Below are 21,096 nucleotides of genomic sequence, written 5' to 3'. Positions count from 1 at the left end.
ATATTGCATATCGTTAGAGCCCAAAAGTTAAGTTCTACTTAGTTACTTTGGTGAAAGTAACTCAAAAGTAATACATGAGTAATGTAACGCATTACAATTCTGGGACAGTAATATTGTAAGGTAATGAATTACTTTTAAATAACAGTAACAAGTAATACCTAATGTATTACAGTTTGGAAGTAACTTGCACAACACTGATCCTGAGAGGGAAACCTATGCGATATCAAGGTAAAGAGATAAGGGGTTCAGCCCTAATACACTACAGAGATGGACAGGGGGAATCACTAAGTGAAGATACTTAGTCGTCTGACCATGGCTGACCTCGAACAGTTGTATGGATGTATTGTCTCGATTACCACTACCTATCTCACACCACCAGAGTCGCGGACTAAATCTAAGTGTCAACACACCTCTTCTCCAGCTAAGAGATGGGGCAACTATTTGTCAAGCAGGGTTGTGCACATTCAGGAATTGAAAAAAAAAGGCTTTTCAACTCTAATTCAACTTCTGAGGTGACAAGTTTGAAAACAATTGTTTAAAATGCCTTCAAGTACTGAATGAGGGTTTATAAGCGTTAGAACGATAGATAGACAGAATGACAGATATGTAAAATATATATGTATGTCTAAAAAAAGTAAAGTTTTTATAAAAATATTTAGCCAGGCATGATTCGCCACACCACAGAACACATTTGCACTGCTTCAGAGTCCAGTGGCGTGCTTTACACCACTCCATCCAACGCTTGCCATTGTACTTGGCGATATGAGGCTTGCAGCTACTCGGCCATGGAAGGAAGTTTTTGTGCTGATATTAATGCAGGTGGAAGGTTGGAACTCTTCATCTATGGAATCAGCAGAACTTTTACGCACCATGCACTGCATGAAAAGTGGGATTTTCGTCAGTAAGCGGCACTGTAGATTGTCGTGGAAGTTCAGGTTTACGACTGCACACGGCAATTTACAGGTAACACTCAAAACTGCCGTGAATTGCCGAAAATTGACGTGGGCCTTGCTTGGCAGTTGTCCCCCCATTGTCCCCCCTTCTCCTAAATCTAGAGGAGGCTTTGACATGTAAATGAAAATGCTGTGAGCTATACACATGCAAATAAGGGTAGGGGAGTTTCACCCCAGGTAACCCCAGGTTCTGAAAGGAACTTCATTCTAAGACAATCTCTGGTAGAAATAGATCAGGCTCAGTATAACCTAATTACCGTGTTTTTTGTTTTTTGTTTTTTGTTTTTTAACATTGCAACATGACATCCAAAAAGATAACAATCAACAAATAATAATTTCACAATAAATAAGAAACAAATAAAAATAGGACAGAATTGAACAAATGAAATAAAAACAGGAAAGGGACTATCTCTATTGTGTATAATATTATGATTTAAGAGAAAGTTAGAAACCAGTAATTTGTACTATTTAAAGAAAGAAAATAGCATACACATAAATTCACTTTTCAATTAGCTTCAATATTCTTTAGCAAATACAATTGTATCACTACATTTTTATCGATACATTTGAGAGACTCAATATACTGAAAACTGAAAATCAGACCCAAAAAAAAAAAACTTCAAACAAGGTTTAGAATTCATTTTACTCTTATGAATATGAAATTTTCCTAATACAATTACATGATTCATCATAACATTTACAGAAGTAGTTTTCAAAATATATGATAACATCTTTGGATGTTAATTCACAGTTATAAACAGATGTTTTTTGTTTTTGTTTTTTTACAAATTTTTTTTACTGGTTAATTTATTTTAAGTAGCCTAATAAAGTTATTTATTTATGCATATATGTATTTTTACATTTCATGGTAGCCTATTTGGGTTTATCCACCTTATTCCTAATTTAAAATGAACAGCAGCAGAAAAATCAAGGACAGCCGACGACAGCCTTTCAACCTGAGTCAAAAACCAGTAAACGTAACTCTGATTGGCTGAGGCAGCATATCATCATAATCCAACCTGTAACGTCAGCCACTCTGATTGGCTGAGGCAACGTGCCAGGCATGTGGCATTCAAGCAGAAATAACGGCACAGATATTCAGCCTGCTTCGCCGTCATGATCGCTGGTGAACCCATCTTTTCCTCTAAATTGAAGGTAAGTTCGTCCAACTTAGTGAATTCTATGTCCATGTGTACTTATAGTGTTTGGTAGTTTAGCGTTATTGTCTTAAACTTCACAAATCTGCTGTGATTACTGCCGCGAATGTCCAAGGGTGTTAACCTAACGGAACAGTTTTTTGTTTTGCGTTAGCTTGCTGCTCTTAATTCTTTTTTAGTTTCGTTTCAATTAGAACAATTTGGGACACTAAACTGTACGTTAGGTTGCACTTTGTTATCTGGCTGCAAGCTAGCTACCATTCTTTGCTAGTAATCAAACTAACTTGTTCTGAGTGTTCAATTGGCTTTTCCCAATGCGTTTACTGTGAATATCGTCAGAAATTATGAAAAAATAATAAGTGCCAGGGTCATAAAACATAAAGCGCGTAATGTGCTTGTATGCTCTAGTGTAGGCTATCCTTGTTTGTAAAATTGCATCACTTTGTGTGATGGAGTGAAATCTTCAGGTGTTTGTGATTTGTTTTGTCTCTCAGGGGCTGTAAGGAGTTGAGGTGTCCTTCGCTGATAGGAGAAAAAACACCTAAACGAGGTAACGTTACGTGTTGTGATCTCATCCTCTTTTCTTTTGAACAGGCCCAAGTCAAATAAAAAGTAAAACTAAACTAATTTGTATTAACGTTTGTGTTTATAGATGACTTTGAGCGTGAGACAGTGGTGAAAACGCCAAAGAGAACTGGAACATGGCATGTTATATTCAGTTATAAATGTTTGACCAAGTTATTAAATATATTATAAATCTGTTCAGTTTCATCATTTGATAATAACTTTATAACACATTTTTTTGTGGTATAGATGCAGTGACTGAGACTGGGAGATGCAGTGACTGAAACCTGGTGGTAAGTATTGATCTATTGGCAGTGGAGAAGACACTTTTAATAGACACCTTCTCCCTTGTGAGCTAGCAAACTTTGTTATTCTAATTAGAGCATTGCAAACATCACCAAATGTGTTTGTTTACTTCAGTGTTCCAGAAAAAGGTCCTGAAACTACTGGTCGACATCCGCCATCGCCTGAAGGAAACCAGGTAGTGGATGCAGAAGAAACATATTTTTGCTTACAAATGTGGGGAATTGGGGCAGATTGCCTTTGCATACATCTAAATCATTGTCTTTTTCAACTTTGCAGAAGGGGTCATGAAATTCGGTTCCACAGCCACTGAGGTGTATGTACATCAAGGTGAACCTCAAGCACGCGTCACAAAGACTTGGATTCACTTCGCCCTGATGAGCCAAGCCTACAGGACTTGAATTAAGAGTTTTAAAGGGATAGTTTACTTGAAATTATTTTTTTGAAATGTTTTGGCTTACATCAAGGGCATCAGTCATATAATGGAAGTCTATGGGGATCTCTTAAAAGAGCATGCACAGAGAAGTACAAATTAAACATGATTTAATGAATCATAACTGTAAGTACACGTTGATGGCTTAAGATGCGAGACGAGCGGTTTGTGTGAGAAAATGAACAGTGTGTGTGTTTGTGTGTATATATATATATATATATATATATATATATATATATATGATCTGTGCATGCGGCGGAAAGTGCCAGAAGCGATCTTGCACTGGTACGTCACTCATTGTTTACACAGATTTCAGAAGTTTTACTGTGAAGATCTAAACATATTAAGATATATTGCATTTTTGTGTATATCTAAATATGTATATATATACACATTTATACAATAACAATATAAATACTGTTTGTTTTCTCTCACAAAACGCTCATTTCGTGTCTTAGTCCATCAATGTGTACTTAATTTATGAGTCATTAAATCATGTTTAATTTGGTCTTCTTTGTGCATGCTCTTTGAGGTGGTGACCATAGACCTGCATTATATGACTGACAGACAACAACGGTTTGACCTAAAAATATCAAAATTGAAAATGCTGTGGAAACAAAGACCCCTGCATCTTGGATGCCCTTGAGGTAAGCTAAAACATATCAAAAATTAATTTCAAAGTGAACAATCCCTTTAAATTACATCCTTATTATTCGTTCATAATTCTGCCTTCTGTGTTTGATATATCTGGTGCCCAATTCTGATGCCATTCAGGGCAATTTATTTTTGAATAAAGATGCAATATATTATTGATTTATTTGTATAACTGTAGTGCTGTATGTATGTTGTCCCATGTTTCCAGAGGGTGGAGGACATGTTTTCTGTGCTTTGAAGATGTTCTCCTATGCTTTGTACATAGTTGTGTGTTTGTTCTAATAAAACTATTTCTTTGAATAAACAGTATGTGGCAAATGTTCCTTTCCTCAATAAATTCATGTCTTTGATGGTAATAATAATTTAGTCCATAGGATAACAATGACATGAATATACAACATAATAGCATATCATATGAATATATATATTATTATTATTATAATTTTATGTCGGCTGACCAATAGTAACAGATCTGCCAACCAATCACGAGTGATTTTCTTGTTTAAATGTAGTGAATTTCAACCAATACTGAGTGAGGAAATTCAAGCCATTCTCTGGCAAGGCGCGCGCAGTGCTGCTATTCATATGCTAATTAGGGCCATTCACACCTCCGCGAGCGCTCCATGCATACGTCATGGTTCGTTTCCGTCAATATGTGGCACAGACGAACGCGACGTTCACAGTCTGTAAATTGTCGTTAACTGCCGAAAATTAGGGAGATTTCCGGCAGTTTACGGGGACGAAAACCCCACTTTTCATGCAGTGATGTGCCTCAGCACTCGATGACCCCACTCTGTGACTATACTATATAAGTCTTCCGCTTCATGTCTGAGTTGCTGCTGTTATTAAACGCTTTCACTTTCCAATAATACAACTTACAGCTGATTAAGGAATATCTTGCAGGGATGAAGTTTCACAAACCGACTAATTGGTGGCATATCCCAGTACTACATTTTAATTCACTGAACAACCCATTTTTTAAACAAATATGTGCAGACTGTAAATGCAGACTATGTGGTTGATTTTATACGCATGCCACCTTCTGAGGTCTGATTGAAAAACCTGAATTGATTATTAAGAGGTGTCTATATATAGAGTATATGCATTTAGTTTTCTATGTAACAATTTCTTTGCAAGTCTAATCACGATATGTCTATATCCTCAGAGAGCCTTTAATCAGTCCTTCCAGAAAAACGCAGAGTTTTTTTGTGATTGTTGCGGGCAAAAATTATTACGTGATTACGTGGCCCGTTTTCTTTAAAAATGAGATGGAACATGCATGATATTTATGCAATTTTATGCGATGAAATTGCGGGAACTTGCAAAAATTGCGGGAACTTGCAAAAACAGCAGTTTGATTAAAAAGAGAAAAAAAAGTGATTCCCCCAACACCCTGTTCTCACTAAGCTACTACCTTAATGTAAAGAGTCTTTTCTTATTACTTCCTTTGATAAGCAAGCATACATCACAGAAAGTGCTGGGAATATTTAATTTCTCATCTTGTTTTATTTCAGACTGTAACGAGTGTAAATAAGGCGTGGCCCCTTTAAGAGCTGTGCGCTCCCTGTTGAACTGTGTGCGCTTCGAACACCCCATGTGTGCGGGTAAATTCTGTTTGATGCAACTTCTTTTATCTGAAATTGTAACAATGTGACGGTAGAACGTGTGACAGAGATTTATACGAGTTCGATTTGTGAGATGTCAATCGCCTCCGTGAGTCTGTCTGGCAATAACTTCAGCTGTGACCTATCCCGTCACGTAATTGCGTCACTTCATAACGTTCCCATGGAAACAGGGGAAATGGCTGCTCTTGTGTCAAGCAAACGCAACATTTTTCAACTTTCTGCTAAGATAGCCTATATGTGACTTTTTTGCAACGAAAATGCGAGGATTATGAAATCATGCAAACCCTGCATATTTTGCATGGAAATCGGCAATTTATGCGGCGAAAGTGCGGCATATTTGAAAAAAATGCGACCCCCGCATAAATATGCGGACTTTGGCTGATTTTGCATTGAATTCAGCGATCGCATAATCAGGTTTTTCTGGAGGGACTGTTTAATAAACCATATTAAACAGCCTATTATTTTTCTCCGTAATGGCTTGGGAAGGTCTTTGGCATGATAAAAAAATAAATAAACCATGCCTTATTACCATGTGCACACAAACCAGAAATAACCAGACATTGATATGGTGATGAACGCGTCAAGTCAATATACCCCATTGAGCTGGATTATTAATAAAGAGCTCTCTTCAGACAGCAATGACAATAATCTAATGAGTGGGACATTTGGATGTCAGACAGCCCCTGTCTTTTCCATTCCCATCCAAGTCGTCAGACCAGACGATTGAAGCTCACGGGCAAGTGTTTCTCATCTAGGCTTCAGTGAAAGATGAACCTGGGTCTAATTCATTTTCTCTTTGATGCTTAACTAAAGGTGGGGCTGGATATGTCATGGCAGATTGTGACAGCACCATGAGAAGGAGGTTGTTAAGATGCCTGGATGGTTCAAATGTAATTGCAGTTTTCTCCTTTTTGACTCTCTCTCTCGCTCTCTCTCTCTCTCTCTCTGAGGGGTAAAATAATAATGGAGGAATTAACCTGTGGGGTTCAAGGCTATTGGATTAGAGCTATCCCTGATATGAATCTTACACACAGAAGTTCTGAACAGCCTCTTTAAGTTGTCAACGTGGAATAACTGTTGGGGAGACAGAGGGCAACTGTAACATTAAATGTCTTCTAAGTGTGAAGACACGTGCTCAGTACAGTTCTCTTTCTGCCAGAAAACAACTGATTTTGAAGAATAAAATAGATTTTTTTTTTCAATAAAGGGATCCAAGCATCCTTTCCTCCAAGTGTATGTTGCTTTTGAAATGTGTAACTTTAGTCTATTGTAGGTTGTTGATTAAATGTTGGCATGTTAGCACTGTAGCTATTATTGTTATTAGCATTTAAACTGTTCGATTTAAATAAATAAAAAATCCCTTTTTCATCATAAACAACACCCGCCAAGCCACATGCAGGTAAAAACCAACTGTGGTGGGTAATGCTGTCAAATCACTAGTCAATTTGGTGTTACTTATTATGTTTACTCTCTTTGCTGGGGAAGTTCATGCAAGCCAAATCCTCAACCCGTGAGTCAACATGATATATCAAATACAGCGCATTGCACAGAATCTGTGCATATCTTGCTTACCGTCAATGCGTATAAAATAACAGCACACTTGTTCATTTGCATAAAAGCAATAAAGCATTTAGTTAACAGAAAATACATTGTTATTTGCCAACATATTACACGTTTTGATGTTCTTTGTACTGTATTGATCTGTCCATCTAAAACACATTTTTGGTGAAAAGGATGTTGATGAAAGAGGAAGGGAGGATATGGCTGGATTACAGGATTTCGTTTGAATAAGAAATTATTTGAGAATAATCTCAAGTGCAACATTACAAGATTAAAACTATAATATTTTGAGAATTAAGTTCAAATTTCAAAAAATACAGTTTTTTTATTATTTACTTCTTCATATATATATATCTAATTTTAATGTGGCACTAAAAAGCTGTTGCTTTTTATGAACCAATTGCATACCCAGGAAAGAGGAAGGTAAAAGTAAATGATCCAGACAAAGTAAAGGATGATGCAACCTCTGTCCACCTCTGTGCTTTGCCTGTGTCCGCACTATGTAAGACACTGATAGATTTGCCAGTTCGTCCCATCCTCTCTAAAAAAGAAATAACCTGTTTTAACCCGTCTCTCGTGGCATTGATTGATAGGCTATGAGCGGCGGACTTAATAACCTCTATCATACTATCCAACCCCTCTGCTGGTGGCAGGCGCCAGTTTGTTTATGGGTGGCATCTCCTCCAATACGCCATGTGTGTGAAAGCTCTACCCGTGCTAATGGTGTGGGCTGAGGGATTGGACTGTCAGCTGGGAGTGAGGCCTCATTTTTCTACCTGCCTGCTGTCCACGTTTCCAACCCCAAAGAACAGCCCCCTTTACGCCTTACCCTCTGTCCCCCGATCATCTGTCAGCCTGGACCTCGGCTCCCATGATGCAGCGAAAAAGAGAGATGGGGTGTCAGCTCTGGTTGGCTGTGAATGACAGCGCTACATGTTCGATCAGGTAGCATGGGGCTGGTTAATCTGGTGATGTAGCCACATCGATTGAGTTTGTCTCGCTTGGTTAGCTTATTCACAGTGAAGAGCAAGCAAAGTTCCCTCAGCTTATTTAGAAATGTTCTCAAAAGCAAACGGTAGCATATGAAAGCTCAAGCGGATGCCAATTTTCCTCCTAAACGAGTGCTTACTTTCTTTTTGACCAAAAGAAACAAGAAAACGTGAGGTTTGTGAAGTATTATTAGCTCTTTGATCAAGATATTGAAGTGCTCTTCTCTACTTTCATAGTAAATTCTCTCTCAGTGACTATCTAAACAATTACACAATCCCAGAGAGGGAAGTTGCAGATTATTTATTGAATCCAACATTATGAAGATTTGAGATCACAAAGGCACTTTCTTGAGTGATACAATCTTATCAATACACACACACACACACACAGACATCATTGTGTTCAATCACTAGTTATCAAAAGCTTTTTGATAAACTCAACCATTCTCGATTATCTTGCAAATGATTTAGAAGAAAGAACACGCCAAATTGGACGTGAGGCAATATCTCCGCAAAGTTTAAGCGCATTCAGCCCAAACTTGATACAAGTCATCACAAGCATGACCTGAGGCTACATGCAGTGTTTCGGCACAGTGCCACCTACTGGACAGGATGTATGATGAATGGCTATGTTTGCTTATAACTCCTGAATGGTATGAGTCAAATTATATCCAATTTTGGATTGTGTATTAAAATGTTGTATTTTATGAATGCATTATCGTTACGAAACTTGGTATGGGTTATTGGCACGATGCCCTGAAGGAGCCTGAGAAATTCTGAGCCAGCACCATCTAGTGGTAAAATCAAATATTCACATGCTTAAAAGTTTGGATTTGGTTGACCTTCTGGATTTTTAAATGAAATTTCAGAAAATTCGAATAATGTTCTATTAAAAATGAAACTGGTCTTGATCGATTCCTTGGGTCCGACTGAGAATAATGATACCTTTCAATGAATCTGTTAGCATGATGCCAAACTGATTCTAAGGCTTTGGCATTTTGACACCAAACATTTTGTGTCATTGTCACCTCACACTGACTACACTATAATAATTTGATATTGGTCAAAAGTGATAAGCAAGTTAATAAAATTACAGTGATTGAATGTTTAGCAATTTTGACTAAAATAATATATATATATATATATATATATATATATATATATATATATATATATATATATATATATATATAGTTACTTATTGTTGCTTCTTCTTCTTTTTTTTCTTTTTTTTTTTTTTGCCATGCCATTTCTGTCCAGTCTTGCTTTCATGTCAACATTGTTCCTTTTTGTGCTTGGCCCTGATAATTGCTGCTTGCAGCTATATATGAAGAGTTCAGATGCAAAAGCCTCTAAATGCCATTTGAAATTTTCTTCTTTAATGATCATTTTTATCAAACTTGTATATTTAAGTTCAGTAATTTCACTTAAATAACAATTAATAGGTAATTATCATTGCAATTCAAGTGAAATTACTGAACTTAAATATACAAGTTTGATAAAAATCATCATTAAAGAAGAAAATTTCAAATGGCATTTAGAGGCTTTTGAATCTGAACTCTTCATATATATACTATTATAATTATTTTACTTTTATTAAGCAATGATGCTTTTTATAATGTTACTAAACATTTCTATTTCACATACATTCTGATCTTTTGATCATAAAAAATTATGAAAAAAAAGAAAAAAATGTGAAAGAAATGTATCAATGCATATTTCCAAAACAAATTATTAAACAGCTGTTATCAGCTGTTTTTAACTTAAGCTGTTTGATACTCCTGATGAAGGTCATGTGACCGAAACATTGTGTGTGAATAAACATTAATTTTAAATTTCAAGTAATGATAGTGTGCGGGAGTTCCTTATCTGCTAAAACGACTAGCTAGTCTGGTCTTATTATCCGACGCACCTATCACCTGCAGGTGTGCGATGGAGTTTGGTTACTAACAGTGATAATAAGAAATCTTTCTGAAGCATTAAATCGGCATATTAGAATGGAGTAATGAAAATTCAGCTTTGTCATCACAGGAATCAAATTACGTTTAAAAAAAAATATATTAAAATCACAAAACTTTTGAAAGATAGAGTACATAATCCCTAACCCTAACACACACGCACACACAAATGCACACTTAAACATATATAAGTGTATATGTGAAAGTAATGCTGGGAGAGTTCAAAGTCATGATAAGATTGTAGAGGTAATTTGTTTATCATCAGCTCTTTTAAACCACACACACACACACACAGTGGACATTCAAATGTGCACATATGCTTCTTCATGCACATGTTCAGAATCACACAAACACATACACTGAAAAGGTTTGGAGTATGAAGAGACATTTTGCTTACCATAAATTCCTGTCGATATGCATGGAAACGCCTGTAATAGAAAAAAAGGCAAAGGGTAAGCCAACTCAGAAAATGAATTAATATAATATCACATAAATTGTGACCCAAACCAGTCGAGAATGAGAAAACCACCTTACAAACTGAAGTTAGTCATTGAATGTACATAATTCAGAGGGGTAGGCAATGAAATGAGCCCAATGCATGTCTCAGCCTTGAGATGTCGTCTTTTTCCAATTCCTGTCTCTTTCCCAATTTTTATTCATTAAAGCCAACTCTATGAAAATCAATTGCATGAATGGTGTGATTTTGAGAAATTTGACGTTTAATGAATGTCAAATGTTTCATTAATAGCTATGGGAATAACTGTAGGCTTAAATCAAACATCAAAAAACGTACTAATGGGTGTCTATGTTTTGATCACCGTTCTGAATCCGATCTGGATGTAGTCTTTGACAAAAACTAGTTTTTCTCAGTGTTTGGCTCAAAATGTATAGCTTTTTTATGAAACTTACCCAAGTGTTGATAAAAAAAAAAAATGCATGAAGCTAGGATAAAACTTTTTGTTTGTTTGTTTGTTTGCTTGCTTGCTTGTTTAAAAGCAGATGATCTGTTCTTTGTTTTGATATATTGCATGTGTACATATTCATAAAACAAAATATTATCGTCCCATGAAACTCATAGGATAAAAAATGCTGGTGAGGAAATAGTTAAGGGGCAGTCATATTTCAGGGTGTCAGGACATATATAATACTGTAGCTGAGGGAGAGATGGCCTTTGGGAAATGTGCATCCAGAAAATGTGCACAACAATTCAATACTCCTGAAAATTATAATAGATCCACTCATGGGTTTTACAATATCCTGGTACTGGATCATTCTGAAGGGTAAATAAATAGGCCTTGGATTGAAGCCACTCAGAGTGTGGGAAATGTTTGGATCTGTTTTGGTGATGGAGCTTCTAGACTGTCACAATCTCTGAGGAAAGTTACAAACTCAACACACCGGGAGGCAGAACGACACACTTTGGCAAGTGAACACACCGATCCCAAAGTGTCTTTTTGGCTCATTTGGCACCTGATTAACTGAATGAAATATTTAAATATACCTGAATTGGACTGGAAATATTATATTGGAAATATTCGGACTGTAGTTTACATCTCCACATTAAATTTCTAAATCTCATGCACTTTATTTATTATGTGAAATGTAGGTTATAATGTGACTCAGGCGCAAAGACAAACTCGATGTACTGAACATATTTAAGCGAAGCAGGATTCAGTTTGCATTAAATGGACATGTTACCCAAACATAAATATGCTGTCTTTATTAACTCAACCCTCTAGAATTTTTAAACAAAATAATATATGTTAAGGAACAATGAAGTCCATACAAGACTCCAATTACCAATCTTCGTTCATGCGTTCAAACAAATACAGCATTTTAGCACGTAATTCAAAATGGCCGACAGCCAAAATGGCCGATCTGGGAAAATTGGATATCAGTCGACTCGGCATGACGCCCTGAATCTAACAAGACCATGTTTATGACTTGGACAAATCGTTAAGTTATGAGCAAAAATAGCCATTTTTCATATCCCCGGACCAGCCGAAACGCAGTATGTAGCCTCAGGTCATGCTTGTGATGACATGGACCAAGTTTGGTCTGAATACGATAAAGCGTTCATCAAATGAATGTCAAACATTTTGTAGTTTTGAAATGACGAGTGTAAGTAAATCGTGACACGGTTTTCATTTATGGGTGAACTATATCTTTAAGAACAATAGCGATAAAATGCAAGTTGTGTAGAACAACATATAAAATGTGTTCAACATTTGTGTCAATGTGTTACTTGGAAAAACATCATTTTGGAACCTAGATATTGGGTCTGGTTCATAAAAAAAAAATGGCCGAGATGAATTAAAAGAAAATGAAACATTTCTTGTCTACTAATGTAGGGTCAAGTTGTGAAATCTGGACATAATTAATGTTTGACAATTAATCCGTCTTGTGTACGTTTATCACAAGCAATGTTAACATACCCATTCTAGTCAAAATGTTATGTGATAATTTGTTTCTCTGAAATTATGCAACAATAAAATGTCGTTTGACAACCTAAATTCTTATTAAAAACAACAACAACAAAAAAATGAATAAAGTGATCAAGGCCTTGTTTATTTGTGTCTCTGCATTCGCTGATAAATTACATTTCATTTTGTGAACAGGTGCGTGAGAGCTTTCTACCGTGGAACAAAAAGACCAGCGCGTCTGAGGGAGAAACAGAGCATCTCTGATATTTATGGCCATATTTTTTAAAAGATTAAAAACTTACCATACTGTAATAGGTCTGGCTCTGCGGCACTTTGCACCAGATGTATTACTCAAGAGCAGGTTTAGAGCCGCAACAAACATCATTTTTCCATACGACCGCGTTCCACGTGCCCCGTTACACATTCATCATTTTTAGTATATTAATAAACAGTAAAGAGGAGATATTTATTCAAAGCTCTCATTTGTCTCCACAAACCAGCTGAATCTGTGCTTTAGCGTGGCATTTATCACAAAAAAAAAGTGTGACCACTGCTTAATGCACCATTATGATAAATGCAAATGTCCCTATCTTTTCCGTTTGTTTGAATCTGGATTAGAAGAGGAGTATCTGTTGGAAAATAAAGTGAGGGTTAAAAAGGTGTGAATGCCAGTGCGATTGGTGTTTGTTGCTGTTAAATGACATTCTAAAGGCTGATAATAAGGCTTTTTTTAATGTTTGAAGTGCTAAAAGTAGGTGTTTTCCATATCAAATAAGCTTTTGTGCTATAGTGAGAGCTTTGGCACAAAACAGACTGCAATTGGAATAATGGTTTGCTAACAGGACATTAGAGACAAAACAACAACACAAAACAATGGCGATATAATTCCAGGTGACAGCTGTACGAATCAAAGGCAGTTGAGCTGTTCAATGAGTAACAGATGAGACTCCCGCCGAGCTGCGTACCTCTGATTATAAACCATAACTTATAATGATGCGGCATTATACAGTATACAAGCATCACCTGATTCCAGAATGTTCGAGCTTATTTTATCTGCTGGTTTGGTACTTTCTTTCAGGGGGGTTTCTCCAGAAAGGAGGATCTTTGTTTAGCTGTTTATTATTTTACAGGGTTGTGTCAAAATACCGCTTGTCAAGATCGATATTTCAGCTGAGTCTTTCACGAAAGCTTTGACCTTTCCAGGTGTACATCTCGCTTGGGCTCAAATTCCCCATGATGAGCAGCAGAGGAGGGCCATTTTTAGAGCTCTGCTCGGCACAACACAATGTAAGCGCACTCCCCGCGGGGTTCAATATGCTCACAAAACATTTATACACAACAGCAGCACAACTGGCCAACATACTGGAATGTCCTACTGGTGATATCATGACTATTTGATGAGGGCTACTAAAAAAACAACAACAAAATGAAATCAAAATTTACTTTAATTAATTCCTTATATAATTAATTTACTCTGAAATGTCCACTTATACCAATGAAATCAAAACAGATGGATATATAATCAAGTCCTATGCTATATTTTTCTATTTAGTTTCATTTAGAACTGTGCCATTATGAAAGTACAAATGTCTACTCTCATAAACATTTTTTTGGGTTGTGTTTTGAATTTATTATTTTTGCAGCATTATATCTGTTGTCCTCTTGATATAATGTGCCAGATTATTCTAAAGGCAAACATCCTCACTCAAAAACATTTATACCATATCTGCAAAATCAATTAAGAATTTTCCAATTAAATACAATTCAATAATTCTCAGTTTGGCCCTTAGCAACAGAAAGGAAAAAAAAAACCCATTAGATGTTATCAAACATGTTTGTTTTTCCAGCTAACTGGCTCAATAGAGCATAAAGTGCAATCAGAAAATACATATAAGAACATGCTCATCTATTGGCTTTACATGACCACGCATTGATCGAATACCCAATAAGGATAATATTCATGGAAGTACAATTTCTAAACCTCTTGCAATTGGGCTATTAAAGAGCAGAAAGTATTATTGAGAAAGTCTCAGTATTGAATTCTGTGAGCAAAAACACACAGCTGGTATGTCCGACTAATCATAGATGGTAGAGGTGATAAAACGCCATTGCAACCATGCCTAGCAACACTTGTGTGTGTGTATATATATATATATATATATATATATATATATATACTTTGATATAAATGCATCAGAGTAAATATAAGTATAAATATGTGTGTATATATATATATATATATTACTCTGGTATATTTATATCAAACCGTTGCCTTAATTAACAAGGCTGACATTATTACACCTCTGCAATGACTTATGGTCCTTTGGCTGGATTATTATTTCTGATCTGTCAGTTCATTAGGACCGAATCAGGCACAAGGCCCTCTTGCTTTTGCCTGCTTATTGTGTTTCGTGTTTTGCTTGCAGTAGCATGTTGGAATTGGTCACAAGGGAAACAATTCCACTGCAATCGCTCTTCTCTAATCAATCATTTCCTCTTGTGCCTCTGGTTGTTTATTAAGATTATTATTCTTATTTATAACAGACGCACATTCTTTGCTGGAACTCCCACTAGGTTTAAGAGTAGCTTTAATTGAATGAATTGCTGTGTGGGTCTGCGTTTACATGCGTCAACAGGGCAGCCCATATGCAACTTCTGCATTTCTATGCTTGTTATGTCACATTATGGAGTGGTATAGACCCATTTATGTTTACGTGGGTGATCGGAGTAGGGATTTTAAAAATTTACTACTTGGTTGGGTGAATAAATGACAAGTCGATCATAAAGAAGTACTGTCTTAAACTTGTTTAGGGATATGCCTTACACTAATTCGGGTGTGTTTTAGGGCTGTGCGATTAATCAAAATCGCGATTTGAGCATGCACGATTTCTAAATTGCTTCATAGCACGATTTTTTTTCCATGCTCCCAGCTCCAACCTCCCAGTATGCTATCTGAACCAATCAGAATGCATCAGCGCCTAAATTGAGCGTGAGAACAGAACAGACCGGGCGAGTACCAGAGATTCAGTGAACAGCGAAGAGGTGCGCGTGTCAGAAGGGAGCGCGAGTGCATGGAAATATTAGCGCAAAGGGGCTTGCCTCACCAGTTTCTTTCTCTGGGAAGGTAAGGGAATATCATTACCTGATTGGTTTACAAGTAGTTTCCTCGGCTGCGGCTGTCAATCATTCTCCATTCAGCGTTCAAACAGCGCGTTGCGTTCGGTTACGACAGTCAACGATGTATCTCTCTCCAAGTCAAAATGATCATCAGAGCCATCGCAAGGGCTGTGCGAACTGTGCAACTGCACAGTTGGTCAATTGGTCAATTTTTGGACATGTTAAGCACTAATTGCTAATGGGGTGTTTTCAGAGCACCCCTGTTTCACAGGTAATAGCCTGTCTTCAGAAATCTAAAATAAAAAATAAATAAATAAATAAAAATCAAGAAATAGTGATTTTTTTTTTGTGTCCATATCGCACAGACCTAGTGTGTTTCCCAAAGCCAAATATGGTTGCAAGTTCTGGTTTTATCTACTAAATACATGTTGACCCATTCCTAAACATAATGAATCGTGACCATGTTTGCCTACATTTTTTAAAGTTTATTTCAAACATCTCTAACCCTAGCATGTCTTACTATTATTTTAAGCGAACCCAAAGACCTTGATTAACTGGTTCAAGTCTGTTTGATTAGAGATGGAACTAAACTGGTACAGATGAACCACTGATACAGCCTTCTGAGAGCCTTCAAAAGTCCCCTTATTTGCACGCACACCTCCAGGTCATCATCTAAAAAAGGAAATATCCACTTTAAGAAAGTGGAATCTCAAAGTAGATCTTAAATCCCTTTATTTAAGTGTATCCACTAAGGAAACAAAGCCATTTGGACAGGACACACCATAACTTGGACTGGGACGCTTGGCATGGACAACTCCACTGTCATGTGTGCATGTAGGGGCTCTGATTGCTCATAATCACAGATCTGTTCTCAAGTCTATCCTCACGCTGAAGGAGAGCATGCAGGTTGCCATAGAAACACACTGCTAAAAGCAGCGGAGCCGAGGAGATGACCCATCGGCCACAGTCTTGTCCTCTGTGTGTGTTTTTTTTAAGGAGCTACTGAGTATAAATCACAATTTCTCACTGACAGTAACACTGCTTCAACTCCTTGGTCACATTCATATAGGACAAAACATGGCTATCTTTGACATCTTCAACAAAAATAAGTTCATATTCATAAATACGTTTTAAAAGAGCAATCTGCTACACAAAATTTAAATTTACATAACCTTTACGTTTTCCATGCATTCGCCCACCCTTGGAATTAAACAGGCAGCATTTGCCTCTGTGCCTTACGTGAACCTGTAAATCCACCTCTCTCTCTCTCTCTCTCTCTCTCTCTCTCTCTTTATATATTCCAATGCAATATTCCATAACATTACAGTCAAAACAGATAATTTCTTTGTCCAATAACAGAAGCAAATTTTAACGATCTGCAAACAATAAAAACATTAATTATTGATGATAAGATAATTATTGCTGTTGTTATTTTAACTCACAAAACAACTTTACATAATTCTTGGTGGGCATTTTTCAGTGGCTCTCAGTCGATTACATCAATGCACCAATAGGGGATTGTCTCAAAGAGTGAGGCATGTATAATTCTCTCAATCAATTCATTCAAAAACATTGATTCAAAGAAATCCAAAACTGACTGGCTGCATCTGAAATCTCCTTAAAAACACAATGTGATAAAGTAGTATGTACAAGTTCACAGTACTCATACAAGAGTAGGCAAAAGGTACCTGGATGACCTACTTTCTTCTGGTGAGATTCTAAAGTGCGCATACGGTGGACACTTTAACATCCCATGAGGCCACGGGAGAGGATTCGTGAATGAAAGTGAGGCAATCCGACTGTCATACACTGGTAGGTAACAACATGTATACGCACATATGATGTGCGTATACATCAGTAAACACATAGCATTCGTACATCTCACTAAGTTATTTTAAAGTTACCCTGCCAGTACACATACAAAGATAGATCAAAGTGACATTGTGTTAACCAACCATTTAGAAATGTTCGAGCCTTAATTGTCGAATTTCTTTGCGAACGTCATCTTGTTCCGGGTGCGACTCTAGTTCAAACATATACGGTTGCACAGATGTTTCCTCAGAGACTCCCATTGCCATTCTTTCTCCAAAATATACCCTCAATTATTGTCGACGCAACACTCCACTTGACCAGGTAAAATTAATGTTTTCTTACAATACTAATGAGAATTTTTAATGAAAGTATATTACAAACTTTTCATTTAGACCCTAAAGAATCAAATTAACTTGTGAAAATGTCTTTATATGACCCCTTTAAGTTCTGTTGAGGCTTCGTCTGGGATCCTATTCTTTACAAAGTAACTGGCAATATTTTCATCTATAATATAAGTTATCCAATATTAATTATTGTGTATTGTATAAAATCTGACACTGTTATACAGTAATATATATATATATATATATATATATATATATATATATATATATATATATATATATATATATATATATATGTATATATGTATATATGTATATATATATATATATATATATATATATATATATATATATATATATATATATATATATATAATTTGTTCAATAAATAAACTGTATTTGCGTGAGTATTTTAATACATAAATAATTTGTATGGTAATTCCAATATAATCCAATATTCCATGACACATGCAGGTCCAGCAAGTGATGCTGATAGACACCGTCATGGTTCATGAGAGTGACAGACAGTCTCAGGGGAACATCAGAGAAACACTGGAGAACAAAGGCCAGTAACTGACAGAGCCACTGGTGCAATGATCTTGATTAACACTCGATCACCACTTTTATGGCTGACCAACTGCTGCAGCTTCAAGCCGTCTAACAGAAGAGTTCGATATCCTCTCAACAACTGCAAGTGCTTGACTAAAAATGAGGAGTGAACGGACCAGTCTATCCAATAATCGATATGCACAACACGCATATATTGTGCTTTTTTGACACAATCTGCAATTTTTGATAACACTTTACAATAAGGTCCCATTTGTTCACATTAGTGAACTTCATTAAAGTTCTGAACAAACTAGCAATGAAAATACATCTAAAGCATTTATTAAAACTAATCTCAGCTAATGTTAATTTCAAAATGTACTAATATCTTATTCAAATCAAAAGTTGTATCTATTTTTAATGGTCCTAACAATAAATAATTACATTTTAATTAACTATCATTCACAAAAATAATTAAATACTGTAAGAAATGTACTGTTCGTTGTTAATGCTATAAGTAATGATAACTAATGAGACCTTTTTATAAGTTACCTTTTTTTTTGCAATTTGCAATTCACATTATAAATGGATCAAATAAAATAAATACTAATAAAAGACAGTGGAAAATATGATGTAAATCTTAACAAAGATCCCCTTTTGACCTTTTAAAAAAGGCAAAAAAAGTGCAAAATAAGAGAAAAGAGAAATGGTATTCCACTTTAAATACAACAGGAATAAAATATAAATCTCTCTAGTTCTCCAGCAATACACAAGAACAAACATCTCGAGTGAGACGTTTCAACAGAAAACAATAAGAGTAGAGAGGGAACAAAGAGACAGTAAGCAGTCCTCGCATGCACACCGACATGTCACTTTAATTCTGTCCACGGCCTGCATTTTACAGTTTAAGCTCCAGTGTGTTGTCAGCACCTGCCCCCTTTAAAAAAAAAGTATCATACTGATTGCATTGTTTGTGGCGGCGGATGAAGGCTGCTGTGCCCAGCTCTCCAGCATGTTTATCAGCAGGGCCCTGGAGACGACGCTTCACCCTGACAGGCAGAATAATAGAAGCCATTCCCCTCTATCTGCCACACAATCTCCCTCTCATTACAAAACGTCCAGATCAATTCTTTAAAGCTCTGAACTTTACATTGATTAAGATCTTTACTCTGACACGTAGCTAATGGTCTTATTAAATGTTTTATTGTATTTATCATGAGAGCTATGACATTATAAATTGAGGATGGCATTCGAATCAGGGGTTTAAAAGGGGAGCAGTTAAAATGGGAAAAGGGATGGAAAGAATGCCGTGAGAAAAGACTATGAATATATGCGTTTCTGCACTCCAGCAGCTACTGTAGTATATAACTGCAGATTATACTCAAAAACTCAAATGCCTCTCTCTGAATTAGATGTAGTTTTGACATAAAATCATATTATAATGCAAACTAGGAGTGCCAATCAGTATAACCCTAAAACCGTATTCTGGAAAAAATGTGAGCTAAATAGTTTTGATTTATTTTGAAAAAAATACTTCCCTTGATCTGAGCGGTACAAAACTTGGCTACTTTTCCTAAGTTTGCCTCCTGAACGCACACAATTTTTTTACTCAATTCTACAATGTTAAAGTGGGTGAAAAAAAACAACAAAAAAACCCTCCTTAATCTTGTATTTGGGTCAAAAATGGGCACCCATAGAAATGTATGGGAAAAACTGTAATTTAGAGCATTCTAAAATAAGCCAAAATAAGACACCAGGTCACAGCAAAGTCACTTCATCTTTAGGTTTTAGCTCTTAAGAACTTATTGGAATGATATTTTAATGTAGTTAAAAAAATAAAACATAAAAATAAGCATGATTTACATAGAAAATATGGTACTTTTTGAAGTAAATAAATTCAAAATACCCCCATAATACCCCCCCCCCTCATTTTTTATTAAATAAAAAAAATTATTTAATTTTTAAATAAAAATTAGGATCACACCTGAGTGCCCACATTTGTCCACAATTACAGGATTAAGGGCTATAAAGTGAATACGGTTTGAGGGCTTCACATGGTTGTTTTGTCTTATTTACATATGAAGAGTTCAGATGCAAAAGCCTCTAAATGCCATTTGAAATTTTCTTCTTTAATGATGATTTTTATCAAACTTTTTATCAAATTTCACTTAAATTACTGAACTTAAAGCGAGTGAAGAAGTAAGTTACTGCCGAGAATATAAGAAGTCCCTGGGCTGGAGGCCCAGTAGCACCGTAAACCAGCTCAATCTCTTCCATCTCAGATAGGGGTATTACTTTATTTTATTTTATCTTTACTCTTAACTGTTTTTATTTATATTGATTGCATTTACTGAATGTGCACTGTGCCACTGTTTGTCCGACTGTTACTGTACATTTTTATTTTCGACACTGTATTTTATTTTTATTATTATGATTTTTTTTTTATTCTAAACTGTTTTAATTATTCTGACTTCTTTAATTTCTTCCATGTAAAGCACTTTGAATTGCCACTGTGTATGAAATGTGCTATATAAATAAACTTGCCTTGCCTTGCCTTGCCTAAATAACAATTAATAGGTAATTATCATTGCCATTTAAGTGAAATTACTGAACTTAAATATACAAGTTTGATAAAAAAATCATCATTAAAGAAGAAAA

The 21,096-nt window shown here is 35.9% G+C and overlaps 1 protein-coding gene and 1 long non-coding RNA gene across 5 annotated transcripts in view; one reads left to right on the top strand and one right to left on the bottom strand.

Annotated features, from left to right (window-relative positions):
* The window catches only part of macrod2 (mono-ADP ribosylhydrolase 2), a 618,043-nt gene that overhangs the window by 174,124 nt on the left and 422,823 nt on the right, over positions 1 to 21,096 (bottom strand). For all 4 annotated transcript variants that reach the window (XM_039653236.2, XM_089117150.1, XM_039653234.2 and 1 more), the window contains one exon: positions 10,594 to 10,624. In XM_039653236.2, the coding sequence (XP_039509170.2) occupies positions 10,594 to 10,624 (31 nt within the window). The remainder of the gene's footprint in view (positions 1 to 10,593; positions 10,625 to 21,096) is intronic.
* Positions 2,620 to 3,553, top strand: LOC148977168 (uncharacterized). The gene is made up of 5 exons (XR_016145651.1): positions 2,620 to 2,660; positions 2,763 to 2,814; positions 2,924 to 2,967; positions 3,095 to 3,155; positions 3,257 to 3,553. It is a non-coding gene; the product is annotated as an uncharacterized LOC148977168 (long non-coding RNA).

Source organism: Pimephales promelas, chromosome 11 (assembly GCF_988280905.1).
Source record: "Pimephales promelas chromosome 11, fPimPro1.hap1.1, whole genome shotgun sequence".
NCBI classification, from domain to species: domain Eukaryota; kingdom Metazoa; phylum Chordata; class Actinopteri; order Cypriniformes; family Leuciscidae; genus Pimephales; species Pimephales promelas.
The sequence above is the reverse complement of the archived record's forward strand: the minus strand, read 5'-3'. Positions and strand labels throughout refer to the sequence as shown.